The 20876-nt window shown below is 37.5% G+C and overlaps 1 protein-coding gene across 13 annotated transcripts in view; it reads left to right on the top strand.

Annotated features, from left to right (window-relative positions):
• RALYL (RALY RNA binding protein like) overlaps window positions 1-20876 on the top strand; it is a 377671-nt gene that overhangs the window by 347583 nt on the left and 9212 nt on the right. For 12 of the 13 annotated variants that reach the window (XM_030491152.1, XM_030491107.1, XM_030491141.1 and 9 more), the window contains 2 exons: window positions 5169-5282; window positions 9846-10024. In XM_030491152.1, coding sequence (XP_030347012.1) covers window positions 5169-5282; window positions 9846-10024 — 293 coding nt within the window. The other variant, XM_030491123.1, reaches the window with a different exon arrangement.

The raw sequence follows: 20876 nt of genomic DNA, 5'->3' as shown, positions 1-20876 counted from the left end.
TAAATTGATTCATTTTGACTCGTTTATATTCAGCTTCATTAGCTAACCCATTTTTCAGTGAAATCTAAAGTAATGTAATATGAGAAAGTATTTTATATTAAACATGAAGGGCTTAGATAAAAATACATGATATTTCTTTTGAAAAAAATCTGAATCATGCTTTGTGGATGAAGCAATTTGTAGTTATGGCAAAAAAAAAAGTTTCACAAATATAACTGTAATTCAACACTAGCCCTTTAATTTCTAAATATGTGATTGACCTCAATTTTAAATCTCTTGTTTTGAGCCAGATGCAGTTTTTCTCCTTTGGTGCTACATGCTTCAACGAAAGATGCATTCTGGAAGGCCCTTGCACTCCTGGCAGAGGGCTGGAAAGGGTCACTGAATCTAATTCGTTACTGATGAAAGTAGCTACATCATCTAATCCTTTAAGTTCCAATTTACAGCTAGTTTGGGTTTGGTTTTTGTCTCTGATTCTTCTAATTTCCTGCTTAATTTTTTTTCTTATTTGTTCATTTCCATTTGTTGTGCCAACACTGCCTTAGCTTTAAAATTTTGTTTCCTTTTACCTTGTTTTGTCTCAGACAAACAAGCAAAACTCTTCTGTTACACTACAGGCTGTCCATTCTTACGATCATCTTCATGGCCTCTCTCCCCACACACGACATAATTTGATGGTTCAACCTGTATGCATTATTCCAGATGAGCGACCACCAGGTCCTCTTACGATGACATTGTACTTCTTCATCTTTAGCAATACGTCATTCGAGACATCCTAGCATTGCATTTTCTTTCTCATGGCTACATTATAGTGTAGCCTATTGTCAACCTGAGATTACAACTACACCCAAGGATAATTCTGTCACTGTCTTTTTCTGCTGAGGAGCTTCAATGTTAAGAGTAGGAGTTCTCCTGTTAATCAAATGTGGGACTTTATTCAGTGCAATTACATTACATCTTTTTTCAATGGTAGCATGCCTTAAAATCACCTGACCCCTCCTTCCATTCTAGTTCACTTTGAATAGGTGATACCTTCCAATTTCATGTCATCAGCAAATTTCACCTGTTTATTTTCTTTTTGGCATCAAAGTCATTGAAGATATTTAGCCATTTTGATGCCAGTGTTTGAGGAATTTCATTAGTAATTTCTTTCCCTTCGAACACATGCATTTCTGTCACCTGCTGGCCTTTGCTTATCTGCTAATAGAAAAAAAAAAAACCAAACAAACGCAGTAAGCTACTTTATTTTCCTATTCTATTACTCAAAAGCAGATGAAGATATTTTGGACTCATGCAGCTCTGCTTTCATGTTTATCAATTGCTTTATTTCTTGCCTGAGGAAAAAAAAATATGTGACATTTTAAAGGAGAATTTATATACTCAAAGGAGGACACCTGAAGTACAGTATATACAGTCTTTATATTTGACTTTGTCATAAAAAGCCTAAAGTTCTTTCCAAGCTTTATATTACAGAATCACAGAATGGTCGAGTTTGGAAGTGACCTCTGGAGCTCATCTGGTCCAACTGCCCTGCATAAGCAGGACCATCTACAGCAAGTTTACCAGGGCTGTACCCAGGCAGCTTTTGAATATCTCCAAAGGTTGAAACTCCACAGTCTCTCTGGGCAACCTGCGCAATCATTTGACCACCCTCACAGGAAAAACAAAAAATAAAAAAATAATTAAAAAAAACACCCCAAACCCCCCCCAAAAAAACCAACAAAACACAAAACCAGCTTTTTCTTGTGTTTAGATGGAATTTCACACGCTTTAATTTGTGCCAATTATCTTTAATGTGTTAGTGGGCACTATTGAGAAGAGTCTGGCTTTGTCTTCATTCCCCCTTGTACCAGGGAGCCCAGAACTGGACACAATGCTCCAGATGTCACTTCACAAGTGCTGTGTTGAGGGGTGTGTTGGTTTTGGGTGGGGTAGAGTTAATTTTCTTCATAGTAGCTCGTATGGGGTTAAGTTTTGGATTTGTGCTGGAAAAAAGTGTTGATAGCTCACCGATATTTTAGTTATTGCTGAGCAGTACTTACATAGAGTCAAGTCCTTCCTCTACTCCTCACAGCACCCTGCCATTGAGCAGGCTGGGGGCGCACAAAATGTTGGGAGGGGGCACAGCTGGGACAGCTGACCCCAGCTGACCAAATAGACATCCCATCCAATATAACATCTTGCTCAGCAATAAACTAGGGGGGAGGTTGGCTGGGGGCTGATGCTCGGGGACTGGCTGGGCATTGATCAGTTGGTGGTGAGCAATATTTTTCACTGGCATCACTTGTTTTTCTTGGGTTTTATTTCTCTCTCTTTGTTATTTTCCTTTTCATTACATTATTCTAATTAGTAGTAGTAGTAGTAGCAGTAGTATATTTCAACTATTAAACTCTTCTTACCTCAATACTCAAGTTTTCTCACTTTCCCCCTTCCAATTCTCTTCTACCCATCCTGCTGGGGAAGGGTAGTTTACATAGTGATCGAGCAACTGTGTGTCGCTTAGTTGCCACCTAGGGTTAAAACTTGACAACCTGCTGGCAACATTCCTCCTAACGCAGCCTAGGATGCTGACAGCCTTCCTTGTCACAAGGGTGTATTTTGTCCACCAGGACCCTTCATAATTCATCTTTAGTAATTGCTGATTACTACAGAAAATACCCAGTACAATATAAAAGAGAGTGGAATTTCTCTAGGAGAATGATTTTGAAGATTTGTACAATTCCTGCAAATTAAGACAATAAGCAACTCAAAAAATTACATTACAATGTTGGAAACAGGTTGAAAATATTTAACTTCTGCAGAGTTGTTGAAATTTTTTCCCCTTTTTTCTTTCAGTCCTTTTTAGTATTAACTTGAAGTGATTGACCGTATGATGGAATCACCTCATTAAATGTGAATGATAAGTTGCACATTCAGTCGCCACAGCTTGAGGAAAAGGTTTTGGCATAGGGGAATTTTGCAAGGCAGCAATAAGGCTTCTCAATCGTTTATAGCATCTTTATTTGTTATTGAATCCTCACTGTTGTGCCGATGTTCCCCCGGTACAGTCTTCTTTCTAAACTGATTCCTCACTGAGACATCATAGGGAAACCCTTGTGAAGCAGGTTCGAACTCAGTTGAACAGTAACCCTATGTATGTGCCTTTTTCCCTATCAAACTTAGAAGTGCAAATGTTTTCTGTTTTGCTTTCTAGAGTGGGAACAAATACCATTAGGTCCTTACGTTGTCGCTTCTGACTTTTGATCTTTTAGCCTTGACAAGCCTGCTATTTGCCTTTCAAGGAAGCACCTCTAACATAACAGCTTGGCCACACAGAAGGTGTTGCCAGCTGGCTTCATAGTGGATTGCGGCAAACACTTAGCATTCCCCATTGGACAGATTCATGCTATTTCACCCTGGAATCTGCACAGCCTTGCTACTCCAGCATGGACCAGCCACTGCCCCTGGGGAAGAAGTAACCTAAATATACAGTTGTCAGAATCTTAACATTTTGCTACAGATCTGGGGGATTGGGCAGTGACCCGTTATTTCTCTAAGAACACTTTAAGGCCTTGCTCTATAAATATACAGAATAATTACATCAAATACTATATAGTGTATAAAGGTCTAGCGCTAAGGTTACTTTCAAGCTTTGTTCTTTCAGTCCTACCATTCATTTAATACGATAGCAGAGGTTCATAATTAAGCAAGTTCATTACCACATGTAGCAACTTACTGCTTTTAGCTGACTTCTTATAACTATAATGCACACAGCCCAAACTCTAAGATAAAAAGCCTTGGTTTCAACCTCAGTGCATGTGCTCCAAGTTTGCAATAAGGCTGATTTTGATGCAAACACGTACTCATTTACTATCATCACTGAAGCAAGCAGTAACTTGCCTGCACACTTCATCGTAAGATTTTGACTATCCAATAAAAAATACCCATGAGACACCATGATGAGACACATGCCCAAGAATTAATAAACAGGACTGATATGGCAAGATACAGCCAGGAGACCCTTTGGACAGAAAAGTACTATGTCCTTTTCTATGGCAGAACATCCCTTTTCCCAGGCTCTGAGTATACACGCCAAGACAATGCACATCCTCCTTCACAACGCCTCCTAAGGATGAAGGAGTAATAGTGCCCAGTGCTCTTCCATTGCCAGTTCCTCACAGTTTAAAGTGATGGTCCAGTTCTTCCTAAAAGAGTTGTGAGAGTGACAGCTGTGTTACCTACTCTTGACCTTTATAAATTACTTTAATCTCCCTTGCTAGCACAGGCTTCCCATTTTCTCCTCTTGACCTTTTCAACATCGTATCTTAGCATAGACAGAGCGAGTGGATTTGTTTGGACTATCTTCTGAGCAAAAAGATATATCTTAATAATGTCATTCATGAGGACTGCAGTGCTGTTTCTTCTGAAGCCAAAATACTGCCAAGGCAGGTACTCCTTCTTGCGTTAGGTAATGGGAGTGCAATAACGAACATAAATTGAGTAATGCAACGCAATGCAACACAGGTTTGGAAACTTCAGCACTTCATTTATAGGCAATGCCACCATATCGCTGGACATGATCATAAAAGTAAATATTTTCATATGATATCCATAGCTGAGAAAAGTACAAGAAATTACCAGAACTGAAAGCTTTTGAAACAATACTTAAAAACTATTGCAATGAAGTTGTTGACTGGAACATAGCATTGCATTCCTGGCTGTCCTAGAATTTATGTTACCATGCACGCTTGTTGAAAAATAACTAATACTACTGTGAGGGAACTTTTTATTATTGTCTCTGTTATTACAAAGTAGTCCAGCAAAATAGCAGTGCAAGACTGTGAACTGTCTGTCATATTTGAATCACTCTTTCATTATAGGCTGTTTTTCAGTAACAGCTACTTGGAAATACTAAAAATGCCCTTGAGACATTTTGCCTGAAATGCTTATTACAAAGCAATATACCTCACATAACCTCTTGCCATTAGGGCTTAGAACTCTGTGATTTCCTAGGATTCACCATTTTTAACTAACAACGTTCATTTTAAAAGTTAAATTATAAAAATACTGACAGAAATGAGACAGTAGATTTTGTGTACTACAGAGGAAAGAAATGAAACATGTTTTGTTCAGGAGGGACTGCAAATATAGTTTATTTCATGTTTTGCATCTTTGCTTTCTTTCCACAGTGAAATCAGATGAGTTGCAAACAATCAAGAAGGAATTAACCCAAATCAAAGCAAAAATTGACTCCTTGCTAGGGAGACTGGAAAAGATTGAAAAGCAGCAAAAAGCTGAAGCAGGTAGGTGAAAGCAATTTGTAGTCAAATGAATTAAATCAGAGCCTAGTTATTAGTCAAACAGACAGACCAGAGAGAATGGAAGCCTTCCAGAAATTTTGTTACATAATGGAGGCCTAAAGCAAGGTAAATTAACTTTCAGGTAGAACTACTGGGAGGATAAACTGATAGTATTCACAGAGCATGCAACATCATTTCAAGAATTGCTTTCTATTTTGGAGTATGAGAATTTAAAAGAAAAAAAAAAGGAGAAAATAAAAGATCTTAGTAGATGTTCTGGAAACAAAATACCACTAAAAAAATGACTGGACAGAATTAAGTTAGAGGTCGTTGACTCTTGGGATGTTGTGCTATTCACATTTAGAATTATAAGATGGTCTATATCAGGAATTATTGCCTGGGCAATAATCACAAGTTGCAGCAAGGGAAATTCCTGTTTGATATAAGGAAAAGAGGTGCAACTAAGCAGTATAGCAGGTTGCCCAGAGAGAAGGTGGTCGTTCCATCCTTGGAAGCATTCAGAACTCCAGAGATCCATGGACTTGAATCAGACTTTGAGCTTGGCCCTGCTTTGAACAGGGGTTGGACTTGGCAACTTCAGAGATCCCTTCCAACCCAAACTGTTGTGTGAAGCTGTGGCGTCTCTATAAAACCAGCAGCACCTCGAGGTCAGCTTTACTCTGGCTTGAAATGTTTTGTTTTGAGGCAAACCTCAGGAATGACAAAATCCAACACTACTTTTTAATTTAATCAATATCTCTTTTTATCATTACAGTGATCATTTTGTTAGCTGAATGATCTCACCTGGCAGCACTTTAAAGCTGTGCTGAGCACTTATAAGGGATTTATGAGTTTGCATTTTCACTACAGTATATATAGAAAACAATCTCAGTTCTTACCACTGTCTATGGTATTTCTTGGGTTCTTTCCTTATAAATCACTGTATATCTCTGTGCAGGAGCCATGTACTAGTGGGCTGATTCTGATGAGAGCTAGCTGGGAAATGGAAGCCTTTTTTCATGAAAAATCTCAATGTTTCTTTTTTTTTCTCCCTTCATTCTCTGATGAAAACTTTTTATGTATTTTGTTTGAAATATGTGAAGGAAATTCTACCTCATAATCCACAGCTGCCTGGGCATCTGAACATTCAGATTTGTGTCCCTTGCATAACTCAAATCAGTTATGTGAAGCCAAAAAGACCAAACAAGACAAATAAAGAGAGTTCCATCAAGACTAAGACATTTGTGGGAATTAGCAGTTGAGGTTCTTGAACATGATGCAGGTAAAATAGATATTTAGATCTGAATTCCTCCTGTTCCCAAGTGCCTGCCTTATTTCCTGATCTGTTGTGAACCTTCTCTAGCATTTAGAAGTAGCTCTAATGAATGTCTTCCTAGCGCATAACACTACAGAAAAATGTGGTTAACGAGTAAAAAAAACCCAAACACACAAACAAGCAAAAAAAACCACAAGCAAAACAAAACAGAAAACCAAAACCAGCTCTGAAAAAAACCTCTGCCTTTTATTTACAATCATTTTCTAAGTTGTCAGACAAGAACCAATACCTCAGCTGTTATAGTTTACCCCGTAAAATAAGTTGAGTGCTTTTTTTCAAGTCTAAGGTAAATGATTAGTACAGAGTGTGATTATCTCTTTCAAAAAAACCATACACAATATATATTCATTATATTTTGTTTTGTACTTTATGCAAGTTAGATAAAAGTTGGTATAATCAGTTAAGATGTAATTGCAAGGCACTCCTTTGAATCACTTGCGTACTGAAATGCTCTGAGATGGTGCATCCTTACTTCAGGTAGCTTTTATATAAAATCCATTACTATGCAAAACAATCTGCATCTTATTGTATTTTGATATCCAGTTTTCACTTTTGCTAAAGGACTGTATTGAACTCATTTAAATAGAAATCAGCTCAAAGAGGGAAAAGTTGATTTGTATTGAATCATACTATTACGCCTTTTGAAGACAAGCAATGGATAATATCCCCGGAGATTAAAAACTGGTTTCAAATTGTTGATGTTTTAAAATATCAGGTGCAGAACCCGTCCCCCATATTCCTTGTCTCATCAGAAGGTATGAGGAGAAACAACACCTCAGAGAGCCCAGTAAGCATGGATCCTCGTTTACGTCTCCTGAGCTAATAAAGAAGGTTATGCAACCTGGGTGATTAGTCTGCAGATGATTGCTTCCTCAGCTTAAAGAGAAAGCTACTTCAGTAGCTAAACTATTTCATTTACCGTGTCAGATGTGTGATGATTTTGTTCCTTCTCTATGATTTCGCAATATTATTTCTTACTTTCTTCTGCCAGAAGGTGTGGCCTCACTAGACTGGAATCAGAAAGAGGACCTATGTCTCATTTACACAAAACAAAAACTGAGACATCATGTTGCCCTTTTGTTTTTTAAGTTTGCATCTCTTTCAGAAAGAACATTTAATTATTAATCTTAAAAGTTGTACATCTGGTGGAATGTGATACATTAAGCAGACAAGCTGGACAAGTTCAGTGCATATGTTGGTTACTGCTCTACAGCTGCGTGAAAACTTCTTATAGCTGATGTTCTGTCTTTTACTATTAAGTGACCACTGCAGTAGGGGGATATAGATGAAAGGATTTCCTGTATATAGGGAAACTTCAGGAATAGCTTCTTTGTTTGTAAAAATCTGAATTAGGAAGCCAGGGATAAGAAGGTGTTCTGATGTGAAAAAAAAAAAATTGTGAAATGAAAATATTCTACCTGTATTATCAGAAATGGATGCTGAAAGGTAGGATCACAGGGTTAGCTTCTCAGAAGAGCCCAAGTTAGATGCTAAGCCAGTATTTGAGACTCTTCTGAAGAACCCAGAAAAGAATTCAGAAAATTAACTGAGTGACCTAATTTTTTTAGCAGTTGTATCCGAAAAGTTTTCCCATTTGAAAGTACCAAGTCCATAATTTCAGGAACCCTTTCTGAAACCCTTGACCAAAGTTGATTCAGTGTGTCACTGCCACAGCTGGGTTAATCTCAAAAGTGTCTTGAGGCAGAAGGTGGTGATGGAATCATTAGGCATAGCTGATTCCATCCACATCTCCTTGTGTAGTAAGGCAAGTAACACAATAATTTATAACTAGTATGGAACTTTATAGACCTCCTTACATATAGATGATGAGGTTCCATGGGCTGAATCTTCTACTACTATGTGTGACTACAGTACTGTTGAAGCAGTTATTTAAGATTACTTTTATTCTTTAAGCCCAAGAATCTTTCTGAAGAAATTATGTGACTAAGGGATAAAAGCTTCATTGTTCTATGTCTTCAGCTAATGAATTTGAAAATGAGGGACTAGAGACTAACAAAGACTGAAGAGATGAAAGTAAGTTGCAAAATAAATGTGCACAGGCAGAAGAAAAAAAAAAGTCTTGGTTTAAGACTATGATAAAGAAAAGTATGAGCAGATTTGAATATTGTATGCAGTTGGTAATAATTCATAGTAAAATAATAATATATTCACAGAGCTGAAAAATATAGAGCTTCACAGGCAATCTGCAGATTCATTGGCTGTCCAATAAGATAGGTGATGTACTACTAGCATTATGGAACAGTTAATCTGACAAAGAAATAAATGGTTTTGTTCTAGAAATTTGATTATTGATGGGTATTGTCACCCTCAGACTGCAAAGACATTGGTATTCCAGCTACATGCAACCAATTCTCTGGCCTGTATTCACTTTGAGTATATAAAGCTCTTCATCTAACTCCTGATATGCATAGGAATAAGACTGATCCCTCAAACCATTCTACTGGCCTCTCTGTCTCTGTCATTCCTCCCTCAATCCTCCTCCGGATTTCTGCTGGCTGGATGAAATTCCTCAGCATATCCAGGAGTCTTACAATACATATTCACAAACAATGCAGTTATCTGCGCTAAGCCAAGTAGAACAGATCCTCTGGGCCTCCACGGAAATGTTCTTCCTTTTCACCGCCTTGCAGAAATTATAGGAAGCCTAAAGTTGGGTAGTTGGAAGGGGCATTCTCCATTTACCTCAGCACATTATACCAGTGAGGAGAAACAGCTACTTTACTTCATATGTAAAATATAAAAAATATGTTCAGTTGTCTGGAAGGATTTGATTTCTATGGTGGTTGAGATATATTCACAACAAATTTATGCAAATCTTTGTTCACTCGTTGGCAATTAACAGCCTTCCACTTCTCAGAACATAGAGATTTATGTAGTTCTCATTGGCTGCAAATAAATAAATATATAGTGATTATGCCAATTGAATTCCCAAGGCAAAGTCCAGAAAATCAAAAAGCTGGATCCACTGGTAAATCACACCTTCATCTACTGCATGGGACAGATGAGCATGTTTGTACTAGATTGACTTATGCACTATTTTTTTTTAAACAAGGGGTTTGATCACATTGGCATGGTAAATATTGACACACTGAATTTTACAAAGCTAGCACATCTGGAGAGGGGAAGCTTATGTTTCTTCCTCAGAGCACTTTTCTTTGTCACCAATAGGGAAGGTTACTGAATCTCTATAGAGTATGTTTTCCTTACAGAAGCTCAAAAGAAACAAATGGAAGATAATGCTGATTTGATTCAAGAGGAATGCATATCAGAGAATGCAGATAATTCTACAGAAGAGCCAATTGAAGGAGGGCCAGATGCAGATGGGGATGGAGAAGATATGACTGATGGGATAGAGGAGGATTTTGATGAGGATGGCAGCAATGAGCTGGTAAGGAATAATCATGCCATGATTATATCTGTCTATATAGTTGCTACAAGTAACCACAGAGAAACAACAGTGTGGGTTAACAAAATAAGCTCACAACACTACTGTGATTTTCTGTAACTAGTGCCTAATCCTACGTTCTTCATACACTGTAGTATCAACTAAGCATAAGGCCCTCTCATGATAAACAAGAAGAATATTTTTTACTACACTTGGTGATTTTAGGAAGGAAATTAAATGTACTTTAAATTGGTTTACATTTATTATTCTATATTTTCTCAAATGTAGATGAGAAAGGAAAACATTATGTTCTTTCTTTATTCTAAGTGGAGCATTTCAAAATTAAAGAAGATTCTAGAATGGAGAACTTCCTCATTAGAAAACATGTGCTCCCCCAGAATTCCCAGTCCCTGTCTTTCATATATATCTTCTGTAGCCTGTGTTGGCAGCTACACGCTTTTTTGATGGAAAGATTTTTTCCTTAAGAAAGATTTGGCTAAGAAATATTTGAGCTTTCAGCCTGAGCCTGCACCTTTCATGAAATGCCCATCATGTTGATAAACTTCCAAGTTCTTCTAGAGCAACATTACAAAAATATTTGGAAAGTCAGATTTATATCTGATTTTGGAAAGTCAGAATATACTTATTCATTCATTCCAAGTAAGCATGGGTCAGTCACATTGATCTAGACTGTAATTCACTCCCTCTATTGCTGGCTTTCATATTCTTCTGCTGTGAGCAGAAATCACTTTTGTTGCTTAGTGTCATTGTTCCTGTTTGCTTTTTAACACACATTTAATCATGTGTGCACTGTAAAAATCATTCAGTGAAGCCAGCAGAAGTCAGTCAGCAATGGGCACTGCTGAACCAACACCAAGCCTGGAGTAAGGGCATGTGAATAACCAGTGTTTTGTACCTCTTACTGTAAACGTAATTTAAATCTGCTAATTTGAGGGTTTATGTCCCTTTAACCAGCAGAAGGCCCTCTTGAATTTATAAATCCTGAATAGCATTATGACCAGAAGAAACTACTACAACCTGAATCCCCTCATCTTTTAACATGCAATGTAGAATGGATGACATTATCACTTTTCCTCAAAAGGAACAGGTTTTCCTGTACAGCTATGAGGAACTTCTGTAAAAAGTTGCCACTCTGATTTTGTAGGAATTTGAAATTCAGTAATGAATACATAGTTGTAAATATAATATCCTACCATGGCTAATACCTGCTGAAGTGATATTAGCAATAGGGGTTGAAGACAGTTTAACAAGACTGGTGGGTTTTGCACTAATTAGATGTCAGACTCCATGCTGCAGACAACTAAGTGGGGAAGTTACTAATAGTATATTAGCCTCCGATTGTTCAGTGCTGTCATTTTACCCTGTGGGTGTGACATATTTAGCATATATCTACAGAAGAAATTTTTCATCTAGCAAAGGCCTAAGCAGGAAAGTTTCTAAAAAGCAAGCAGCATGGGAAGACATCATTAGCAGTGAAAGTCTGGAATTGGCACAGACACATTTGCACACCAACAGTTCTAAGTTAAAAAGCCTTTCCCACATTTAAGTTATGGAATTAGTTGAAGTACAGTGTATTGCAGTCACAGCTCCAAAGACAAAGAGGTCTGAGCCACATATCTAAGGCATGGGGTAGAAACAGCTTCACTTTCTCTGCATGCCATTACTGAGCCCCTTCAGTTCTACGAGGAGGTGGGTCAGTGCACGTGGAAAGTGGTGTCCTCTGCCTTGCACTGCAGGATTCATGAATGATACCTCCAACCCTGACATGGTGGTAGCAAGGAAAGGCCAAGAAAGAGCGCTTACATGCATTGTCTTGGTCAGGTGCAGTTCGTCCCAGTGCCAGGGCAGTGGAGCCAGTCAGCCTCATGCCTTCCACCTTCCTGACTACTTGGACCCTCTAGCCAAGAAGTTGACAATACTGTAGACTTCAAAGCTTAGAACCAAGATTGTCACTGACAAAATCCTTGTGCTTTTTATCCTCCCTTGTCATTTTTCTCAAGCTTTGGAAGAGGCCACTTCACTTCATCCCTGCTACGATGGGATAATAACACTTCCTTTTACAAAGCCTAGGGAGATCAGTGAATGAAAACTGCTGTGGATGGGGTAAAGGATTGCACCACAAAGGATTACTTCAAAGAAAATCTCAGGCAATGGGTGTTTCCCACAGAGAGCAATTAGAAATTGAACTATGCATCTTTGCTCTATAGTTTCTACCCAAACTCTTGGCAGCATTGACCAGTACTGTTAAAATCAGAAGCTGGTAGTTTGTGATGCATATTGTAATTTATACTTGTTTTCACTTCTACTTGCATATATTTATGTAGATATAATGGCCAATTCCCATAAGTTTTACTTTCTACTCCAATCACTGGTAGCTGTATGACTGGAAAGTCAATCAGAATACTATCAAATATATAGTGAATTCCAGTAGGAATACTTGGAATTTCAATCTGCCTCTACCCATTTTGTGCCCTGCTATTTGGCATCACCCTCTGTTTTGTGAAAAGTAAAGTAGATAGGTAAGCTTGCTATAAAACAAAAAGTCCTAACAGATGCTCTCCTGTTTTATGAGAACTAAGTTATTTAAGAAAAAGAGCTGACTAATAGCAAATGTCCCATTTTGGAATGAAGCCACTTGCAACTCATTTGAGGAAAAAAATGAATGTTTCACATTTAACGCTCTTCTTTTAAGAATGAAGAGTGTTAAATGTGAAACAATTAAGACAAACTTTCCATGTGTAAAATCATAACCTTGTACTCAGAATAAGAAATACCCCTCCAAAGAGCATTTTTTATTGAAATCTATAATATTTTCCAAATATGAAGCTGAAGGAATTTAGGATGATGATGAAAAAAATCTTTTCTTTCATCACTAAGAGCAGCAGAGCAAATAGAAAAACATTTGAAATGGGCACAGCTAATGTTCTGAAGTCACTTCAGCATCAAAATTAGTTGTGAGTCTACTAGTCTGAAAAATATTATTAGAGGGAGAGAGGAACATGGCTTAAATTTAGATCTTAACCTTTTTCTCAGTGCTTCATACTTAGCTGTAAATCTTCTGCCAAGCCATTTGCCGAGAATCTGCTGCAGGACTCATTTTGCTGAACACAATACTGTTGTCTCTTTTTTGTTTCCTCTGTGATGAGCCCGAAGGCTGCCAGTAAAGGGAAGTGTTCCTTAAGGACAGACCCTCTGCCAGAGTCCAGACGCTGCCAGAATGGAGCCTCTGAATCTGTGTATGTGGGTCTGCATCTCTGGACTAGAGGTATATTTCTTGATTTCTAATTCTAACTTGCAAAGGAAGTGACTATGTAGGATGTATGCTGTGAGTTTAGGTGGTAGGACCAGTTCTCTAAGTTCATATGCTGTCTATTTGGAGGAACAGGTTAACTGCACATTATCTGAGTGACAGCAGCTGTCCTCATGCCTGCTTTCAGCCAAGACCAACTGTGAAGAAATGAGAAGTAGTTTAGCCTGCTGCCTGAGCTAAGTCAGGCATGGATTTAAGGATGCTTTAGCCTCTTCATTTACCTGCCCGGCTGCACACACAAAACCATATCACATTCAACAGCTGCACACCTTCTTCATCCACCATTTAGATCAGGATGTTGTTTGTCCCTGCATTGTAATTTTCTAAGGACTACAGACACGCTCACAAATAGTCATTATGGCCCAGCTGAAGTGTGAAAAAGTTTTATGCTACAAGAACTTGATTGCCTATCTGAACTCTAATTCAAGACAAGCTGTATTTGAAGTATCTGCTGCACTCATCAAACATCACCTCCTGGGTAAGTAAGTGTCTTTTGTACCGTTTGCCCACAAATGTGTCTCAGTAAGTGTCTCCAGTGCTGCAGGCACTCCAGCTTGAGGCTTTTTAGAAAAATCCCCCAAGACTTTTGCTGCATTGACATACTGAAGAGTTCTTTAAATGGCTATTTCAGATGTATGACCCAGAAATGTACAGATTTGTCAAATAGCTGACTTCAACTTCTTCAGTCAAGGGTGCCATATGCTTCTCACCCACCTGGTCTTACATGTCGGCTTTCCACTCCCCTTTGTACAAGTGCATATAATAATATATTTAGAGAGAGATATATATATCAAAAATATTCACTAACTTGGAATGTAGCTCCTGGGCTTACTCTACAAGTCCTGTCACTTAACTGACCATCAGAAGTAGCTGGAGTAGATGAAAACTTCAGGTCTGTTTCCTCTGCTCCTTTTAGATAAAAACGAAGTAAAACAAAACAAAACCAAAACCAAACCAAACCAAAACAAAAACAAAAAAAACCTGACACACCAAAAAAAAAAAAAAACCACACCGCCAAGTAGTTGGTTATCCCAGATTTTACTGGGTTCAGTATTCACTCCTCTCATTGAACAGTTTCTAGTTGCAGTGAATTACAAATCTTTGTGTTCCTTCCTAGTGTGAGTGCTTCTGCTCTTATTGCTTAAACTGTCCCTGAACAGTGCTGTGAAAAAAGCAACACACCTACACAGCTTCCCTTCTTTCCTTACAGGAAACAAACTCCAATGAAGAAAGATCTTCATGTTTACTAAATTCACCTCACACACAAATCACAAACAAGCCACAAATCATTGGAACACAAGTCATCAGTGATATCAAGCAGTTTTCAGGTGCCTGTCATGGCTTTAAATTGAAAGGAGTGGGAAGGAAAGCAAATAACCTCATCTTATTCCTGTGGCTGCACAGTGGAGAGCAGAAAAGTCACCTTTGCAGCACAGTCCAACACACGTTTAGATATTTAAAAAGCAGCTTGGCCTCAGCATTTCTAAAACAAGCCTCTTCTCTTTACTAGAAGTAGCATTAGAAATGTGTGGTGCAGCTGAGAGCATGCAGGGAAAGCATTTCAGAATTAGTGTGTGTGGTGGTTTCCTTCTGCTGATTTAGCAGCTGGACAACTCAGAGCATTTCATATAACTTCTATGAACTTGTTTCAAATGGCACTAATCTATCATTGAGGAAGCACTGGCTCAAAATTAACTGTAATTTATCATTGTAATCCCCTTGTAAATTACAAAGATGGCATCCAATTAATTAGCTGAAAACCTAAAGTATTGTAGATTTGGGATAAAAAAATCACTTTTGGCTAATGCTTAATAAAATACCAACAAATTAATTAATTGGAGTGAGTTATACACAAGCACTCACATCTGTATTACATTGCCTGAGAATAATAGTTTCTATCAATCAAACTGTCAGCCTTTCATAATAAATAACTATAATAACAATAATACGGCAGTGGTTCAGTAGTTAAGCATTCAGTACAGCAAACTGTTTTCTGGTAGAGCATGTGACCCCAATGATTTCAAATACAATAGATTTACAGTGTCATAACACAGATCAGACTCTGGTTAGTGCTTGGCTGGAATTTGAAGTTGCAGTATTGTGATTTTATGCTGGTGTAGCTACACTAAAAATAATGAAGCCGCACAAGCATTAGATGGGAGTTCCATTAATGAGATGTCTTGAGAAGCATTTTTATTGGATTGTATCAGAAACAAATGGTACAGTGACTGTTCAAGGCCCAGTTCTGGTTACAAGATAGATTTACAGCAGTTATTTCAACAGCAATTATAATTCCCTTTCTATTAAGTATATTTCAGTTAAATTTACCTCTCAAGCATATTTCATTTCTTACTCTTGTCCTTTTCTCCACCTCTGCACTGCATGTTTTCAGTCTATCATTGGATTTGTTTCTAGCATCTGATAATCATGTTTCAAACACAAATACCAGAAACTGCCACTGGCAAAAAATTACAGAATTCAGGATAATCCTTTTGGTGCACTGAGTTTCATTATAAAACACTAAAACCACTATGATATAATAGTTATCTATATTTCTTGTGGGAACTGATACAAATACTATTTAAATCAATGGAACCAAGTAGTACTTCGGCGAAAGCTGTTAAGACATTTTCCTCTTGTTGTGAATGGGTGATTTAGATCACTGTAAGGACCACTGTCAAAGGTATTAGCAAAAGTGGCTTTAATATGATGTTGTAAAAGTGAGACTTAACAAAGTTCAGTGGCAAGGTTCGCTTTATAACTGTATGGTACAATCATTTGAGCAATGATTCAAAACTACCAAGATACAAATCAAAGTTACCAAGTCACAAATTAAAATTACCAAGTCAAAATCAAAGCTACCAGTTCACAAGAGTCAGTACCAGACTACAAGATTATGCACAATATCGGTTGCTTACCAAAGATCTCCCCTTGGTAAAAGGTGTCTCTAACTTTAGGAGCCAGACTGAGAGGCGTCCCAGCTCCAGGGGAGATCACTGCCATACAACTAGGCTGCTTAGCCAGGAGAACTCAAAGAAAGCTCACTCAGGCTGTCATATTTATGGAATAAAGTGGTCAGCTTGTAGTCAAATTACATTCGACGGGAAAGGTGTGCACAAGACTCCTTGTACCCACATCTTTCCTTGTTCCTTGATAAATTTGTCTTGGAAAAGCCACCCACTACTCATGTTCATTGCACGATCAGTGTTCCAAGCTCATATGCATCGATGCTTACTGTGTCACTCCCATGCTCTTTGTGGGTTTTCAGAGAACAGACTGAAACTAAAGGAGTTCTTGGTCTGGCTATGGCTCAGGCCTTTACCTCCTGCGGAGCTGGAACTAATAAGGGGTCAAGTGCATCTGCCACACCTCTGCTATAAGTACCTAAAGCGAAATTAAAGTAATTTAATAGCAAGTCTGCATGAAACATTGAAGCTTCCTTTACTTACATTATTTTGCACTAGAATTCAACAATGAAAATACTCAGCAGAGAACAAGATCTATAGAAAAGGAATAAAAATTTATCTATCTGATGAATTTCATGTAGTTTAAGCCCAATTTTGTTTATCTCAAATAGCAAAATTGATGAAATATGTGACTATGTGATAGGATTAATAGTACTTAATTCATTAACTAAACTGGATTTTTCATTGCCTTTTTTGCATAAATTTTTTCCTGTCAATAACATCAGGGTAGATCAGACTGACTCTTCTGTTATCAGCAGAATTAGGCTGATTAAGCATGTCAGAAAGATCAATAGCTACTGTGACAATTTGAAGCTTGCTGAGTGCACTTATACAGGGTACTACTTAGAAAAAATAAGGACAAAACTTCTAATTAATGGTAATGGCTGAAGCAACGTTGTGCCAGAAATCTTATTTAGATTACTTTAAATATCATTGAGACAAAGCAAAATTTAGTCTTTCCAATGCACTGAACATATTGGACTTCACTGAAATCTTGTTTTCAGTATCAGGGGAAACATGAAACTCTTCATTTCTAAGACAAATGAATTGGTAAAAAATTGTTTTCACTTGATAAATATCAGTGTAAGGCGTTTGTACTTGAGCAAGCTAAGAAAGTCATTAGTGGCAGTGTACCCGACACATACTAATGTGTTGTACCTTCCAAAGCTGCAGTAAATCTAATAACCTGTGACTGAAAAAGTGGAGAAAGTAATAAAGGCATGTCATGAAATCAAAAATTGTGAGAAGCTTCCTGACATGCCCTTTTCTTATATTTAATATATGCAATAGCACAGTAGACATGTTTGTTGTTCACACACAGTTGTATGAGTCATTGACAAGGCCTTGCGACCAGCTCCTCCTCCCCATTTTTCCTGGCAGTCAATTTCTCAGAGGAAGACTTCCTAAGTGTTGTTCAGAGTTTTAACCAGGTTATTCCTGACTGACTAGATCATATTTTTTCTAATTGTTATGAATTATTATTTACATCCTATCCCCTATATATCAGACAGGAACCTGCAGAAAATGTAGGCACTTAGTACATCTACTAGACTTCCCTAACTGCAACTGTATATTTGTAAAATGAATGAGTAATATCATTTCCTCAGCTTTCACATCTGATGCTCCATCCCTGGAGACATTCAAGGCCAGGCTAGATGTGGTTCTAAGAAACCTGATCTAGTTGAAGATGTCCCTGCTCATTGCAGGGGGGTTAGACTAAATGACCTTTGAAGGTCCCTTTCAACCCAAACTATTCTATGATTCTATTCCTCTGAATCTGTTCTATGTTATTTAGTATCCAGTTAAAAAAAAAAAATCAAAACCATAGAACAATTAAAACATTTATAATATAAATAATATAATTAATTATATAATTAAATTACAACCCTTTTTTTTTTTTTTTTTTTTTTTTTAAGCAGAGAATGGGGAATCAGGAAGTTTTACTCCCATTCTCAGCTTTGCTACTGAGTCAGTGTGGTGCGCAACGTGTCTCAGCAGATCGAATGTGCATGTAGACTCAGCCCCTCTTTCTGAGGTCAGACCCTTAGGTGCCTTTGCACCTACAGCAAATATGCATGAAAGGAGAATAAACCAAATATATGGTTTAAACTTGTAAAAATCATATGCTTTCCAGTCAAGAAAATTACAAATTTTATTTTTGTCTGTTGAACAACATTGGATATATTCTTCAATGAGTGTTTTACTTTTTCTTTGCACCGTGCCATCAGTCTTGACCTGCCTAAAGTTTCAGTCATCATTTATCTTCATATATTTTGTGTTAAGAATTATTAGCATGGCTAATTTTTTGAAGTCTGTCTGTAAGCAAGGCAACTCTGGACAGGTACCTTTCAAACTCAGCAGGGTTTGAAACTCGTTAATAAACCCTGCCAGCAACTTCCAGCAAAATGTCCAGACACATACAGCAAGAACAGGAAAAGTTGTGTGTCGTCTACGCTCCATAAATCCCACCGAGCACAGAAGAACCACCTATGTTCAGCAGTTAAAATGTTGTACATCCTTTCTGAGACAGTAAATGTGTATAAATATTAAATAGAGGAGGGGTTTTTTTTAATTGATTTATTCTCTGAGAATCACTGTAAGAACTGGTCTCAAAAATTCTGGTATTTAAGCTACCCTAGACAACCTGAAACAATAGCTGGTAATAGCCAAATGCTTCAATAGGCTAGTCTTAAGTACACTTATTTGGCAAATACCTGTCAATATAGGGTACCGGCTTGCATGTGGGATTTACAGCCTCATGGAAGTTTGGCGATATGTCTGTTTGGAAACACTACAATGGGTGACATTTTGGCAATATACTGGATACATAAAAGAATTTCTGATCACTGCTTAATATGTTTTAATGCTTTTTAGAAATCGTCTAAGCGCTTTGTGTTAAGCTTATGTACCACCTTTCTGTAGACCTGTGTTTTGAAAGAGTACCTTGTGTGCTTTCTCTGTTTTGGGGGGAACAGGGACTGCTGTTTGTTGACCCACTGTCAGTAGACTTATCATTATTTGGTACTTCTTATTCATTTTTGTGCTAGCTTCATTTTGGGTTGTTTGGGTTTATTTTTTTTTTTTTTTTTTTTTCTAACGAGGCAGACTATGTGTTTATCTTAAGCTTTTAGGTAAGAATGAGATAGTCATGGTGCTTGGCATTTTTGAGACATTAAAATATTTCATTTTAATGGCTCAGCTTCAACTGTCAAAAGCAGCTGTTGTGCCTCCAATTAAAAAAAACAAAAACAAAAACAAAAAACACAAACAAACAAACAAAAATCCAAACCAAAACAAAAAACAAATAACCAAAAAACCAAAAACCACCAAAACCAACAACCTGCAAATTCATTCAGAGGAAAAAAATAATGCTGTAGGATCAGGCCAAAAATTCTCTCAGACACGTAAAAAAATACTTGCCTAAATGAGATTAATTCCTCTCCAATATAACATAATTCACCTTAATGTTCGGTACTAGTGGCCTGATTATGTCTATTCTAAGTAAATCAGAATTACCTCCACAGATTTTGCTAACCTAAAATTTATGAGCATTGAGTCAGCCTCTGAGTGCAGTACAGAAAGGAGCTCAGCCAAACACTTACCACCCAGAAGCAAACCTAGATCTCTTTTCAGGAGCGGGTGATGGCAGCTTATAAAAAAGATCACAAGTTTTTGCTGTAACTTATGGCTGCTAAAGAAACAACAGATTTAACTGAAGTAACTCAACACTTCTTTAAATATGAAGACTGATTTCAGCCTCTCCCCCGAATATTTTTACCAATGTAATTTTCACTAATTCTGCTGAAGTAACTCTTCTTTTACCTCCTGTTTTGGTTGACTCCAGCAGACTTTGGATGACTTGTGGAAGGTGCTGGGTTTCATTCACCCATTATTTGCAACCAACATTTCTCAGTTCTGTGCAGAAAGAACAGGCATCAGAACAGTAACCTAGTGCAGATACCAAAGCAACAGTAGAAGGTACAGTGGGAACATGGTGAGAGAACAGGAAGGGGACACTGGTGTTTTCTAGGCTCTCACTGAGACACTAAAATCCTCTGTAATGACTCAGGTCAGCCATTGGGTCAGTATTTGGCTATGGGTTTGAGCCTATCAGCTTAATCCTCAAATTCTCAGATTTAACTGAAATTGAGCAATTGTCATGCATCACACATTTTTCCTGCTGTGTCCATCTTTGAAAGTAAATATCTTTAGTTCCCCTAGAAAACACTCATTTCACAGGCTTTATCAGTATGCTTAAGCCTCAAGAATGTTGAATAAAAAAACCCTCAGAGGAAACATTTTTCTGCTGAAAGTCTTCACGCAAGTAAAGAGGTGTAAATACTGAAAAGCTAAAAGGTTGTTATTTTAACATATAAAAAGACACAAATTTTATTTATTTATTGATTTATTTCTTCATACAGAGCCACTGCAGTTAGTGACCCAATTATTCCAAAAGGTCTCATTTTTTTTGAGAAAATATAAATGTCTTACTAAGAAGATTTTCCATATGATTAATATCAAAACGTGAAAGGCAGATTGAATTTATCTATACATAGGC

The sequence above is a fragment of the Strigops habroptila genome, chromosome 1 (genome assembly GCF_004027225.2).
Source record: "Strigops habroptila isolate Jane chromosome 1, bStrHab1.2.pri, whole genome shotgun sequence".
Lineage (NCBI taxonomy): Eukaryota > Metazoa > Chordata > Aves > Psittaciformes > Psittacidae > Strigops > Strigops habroptila.
This window is presented reverse-complemented; position numbering and strand designations above follow the sequence as displayed.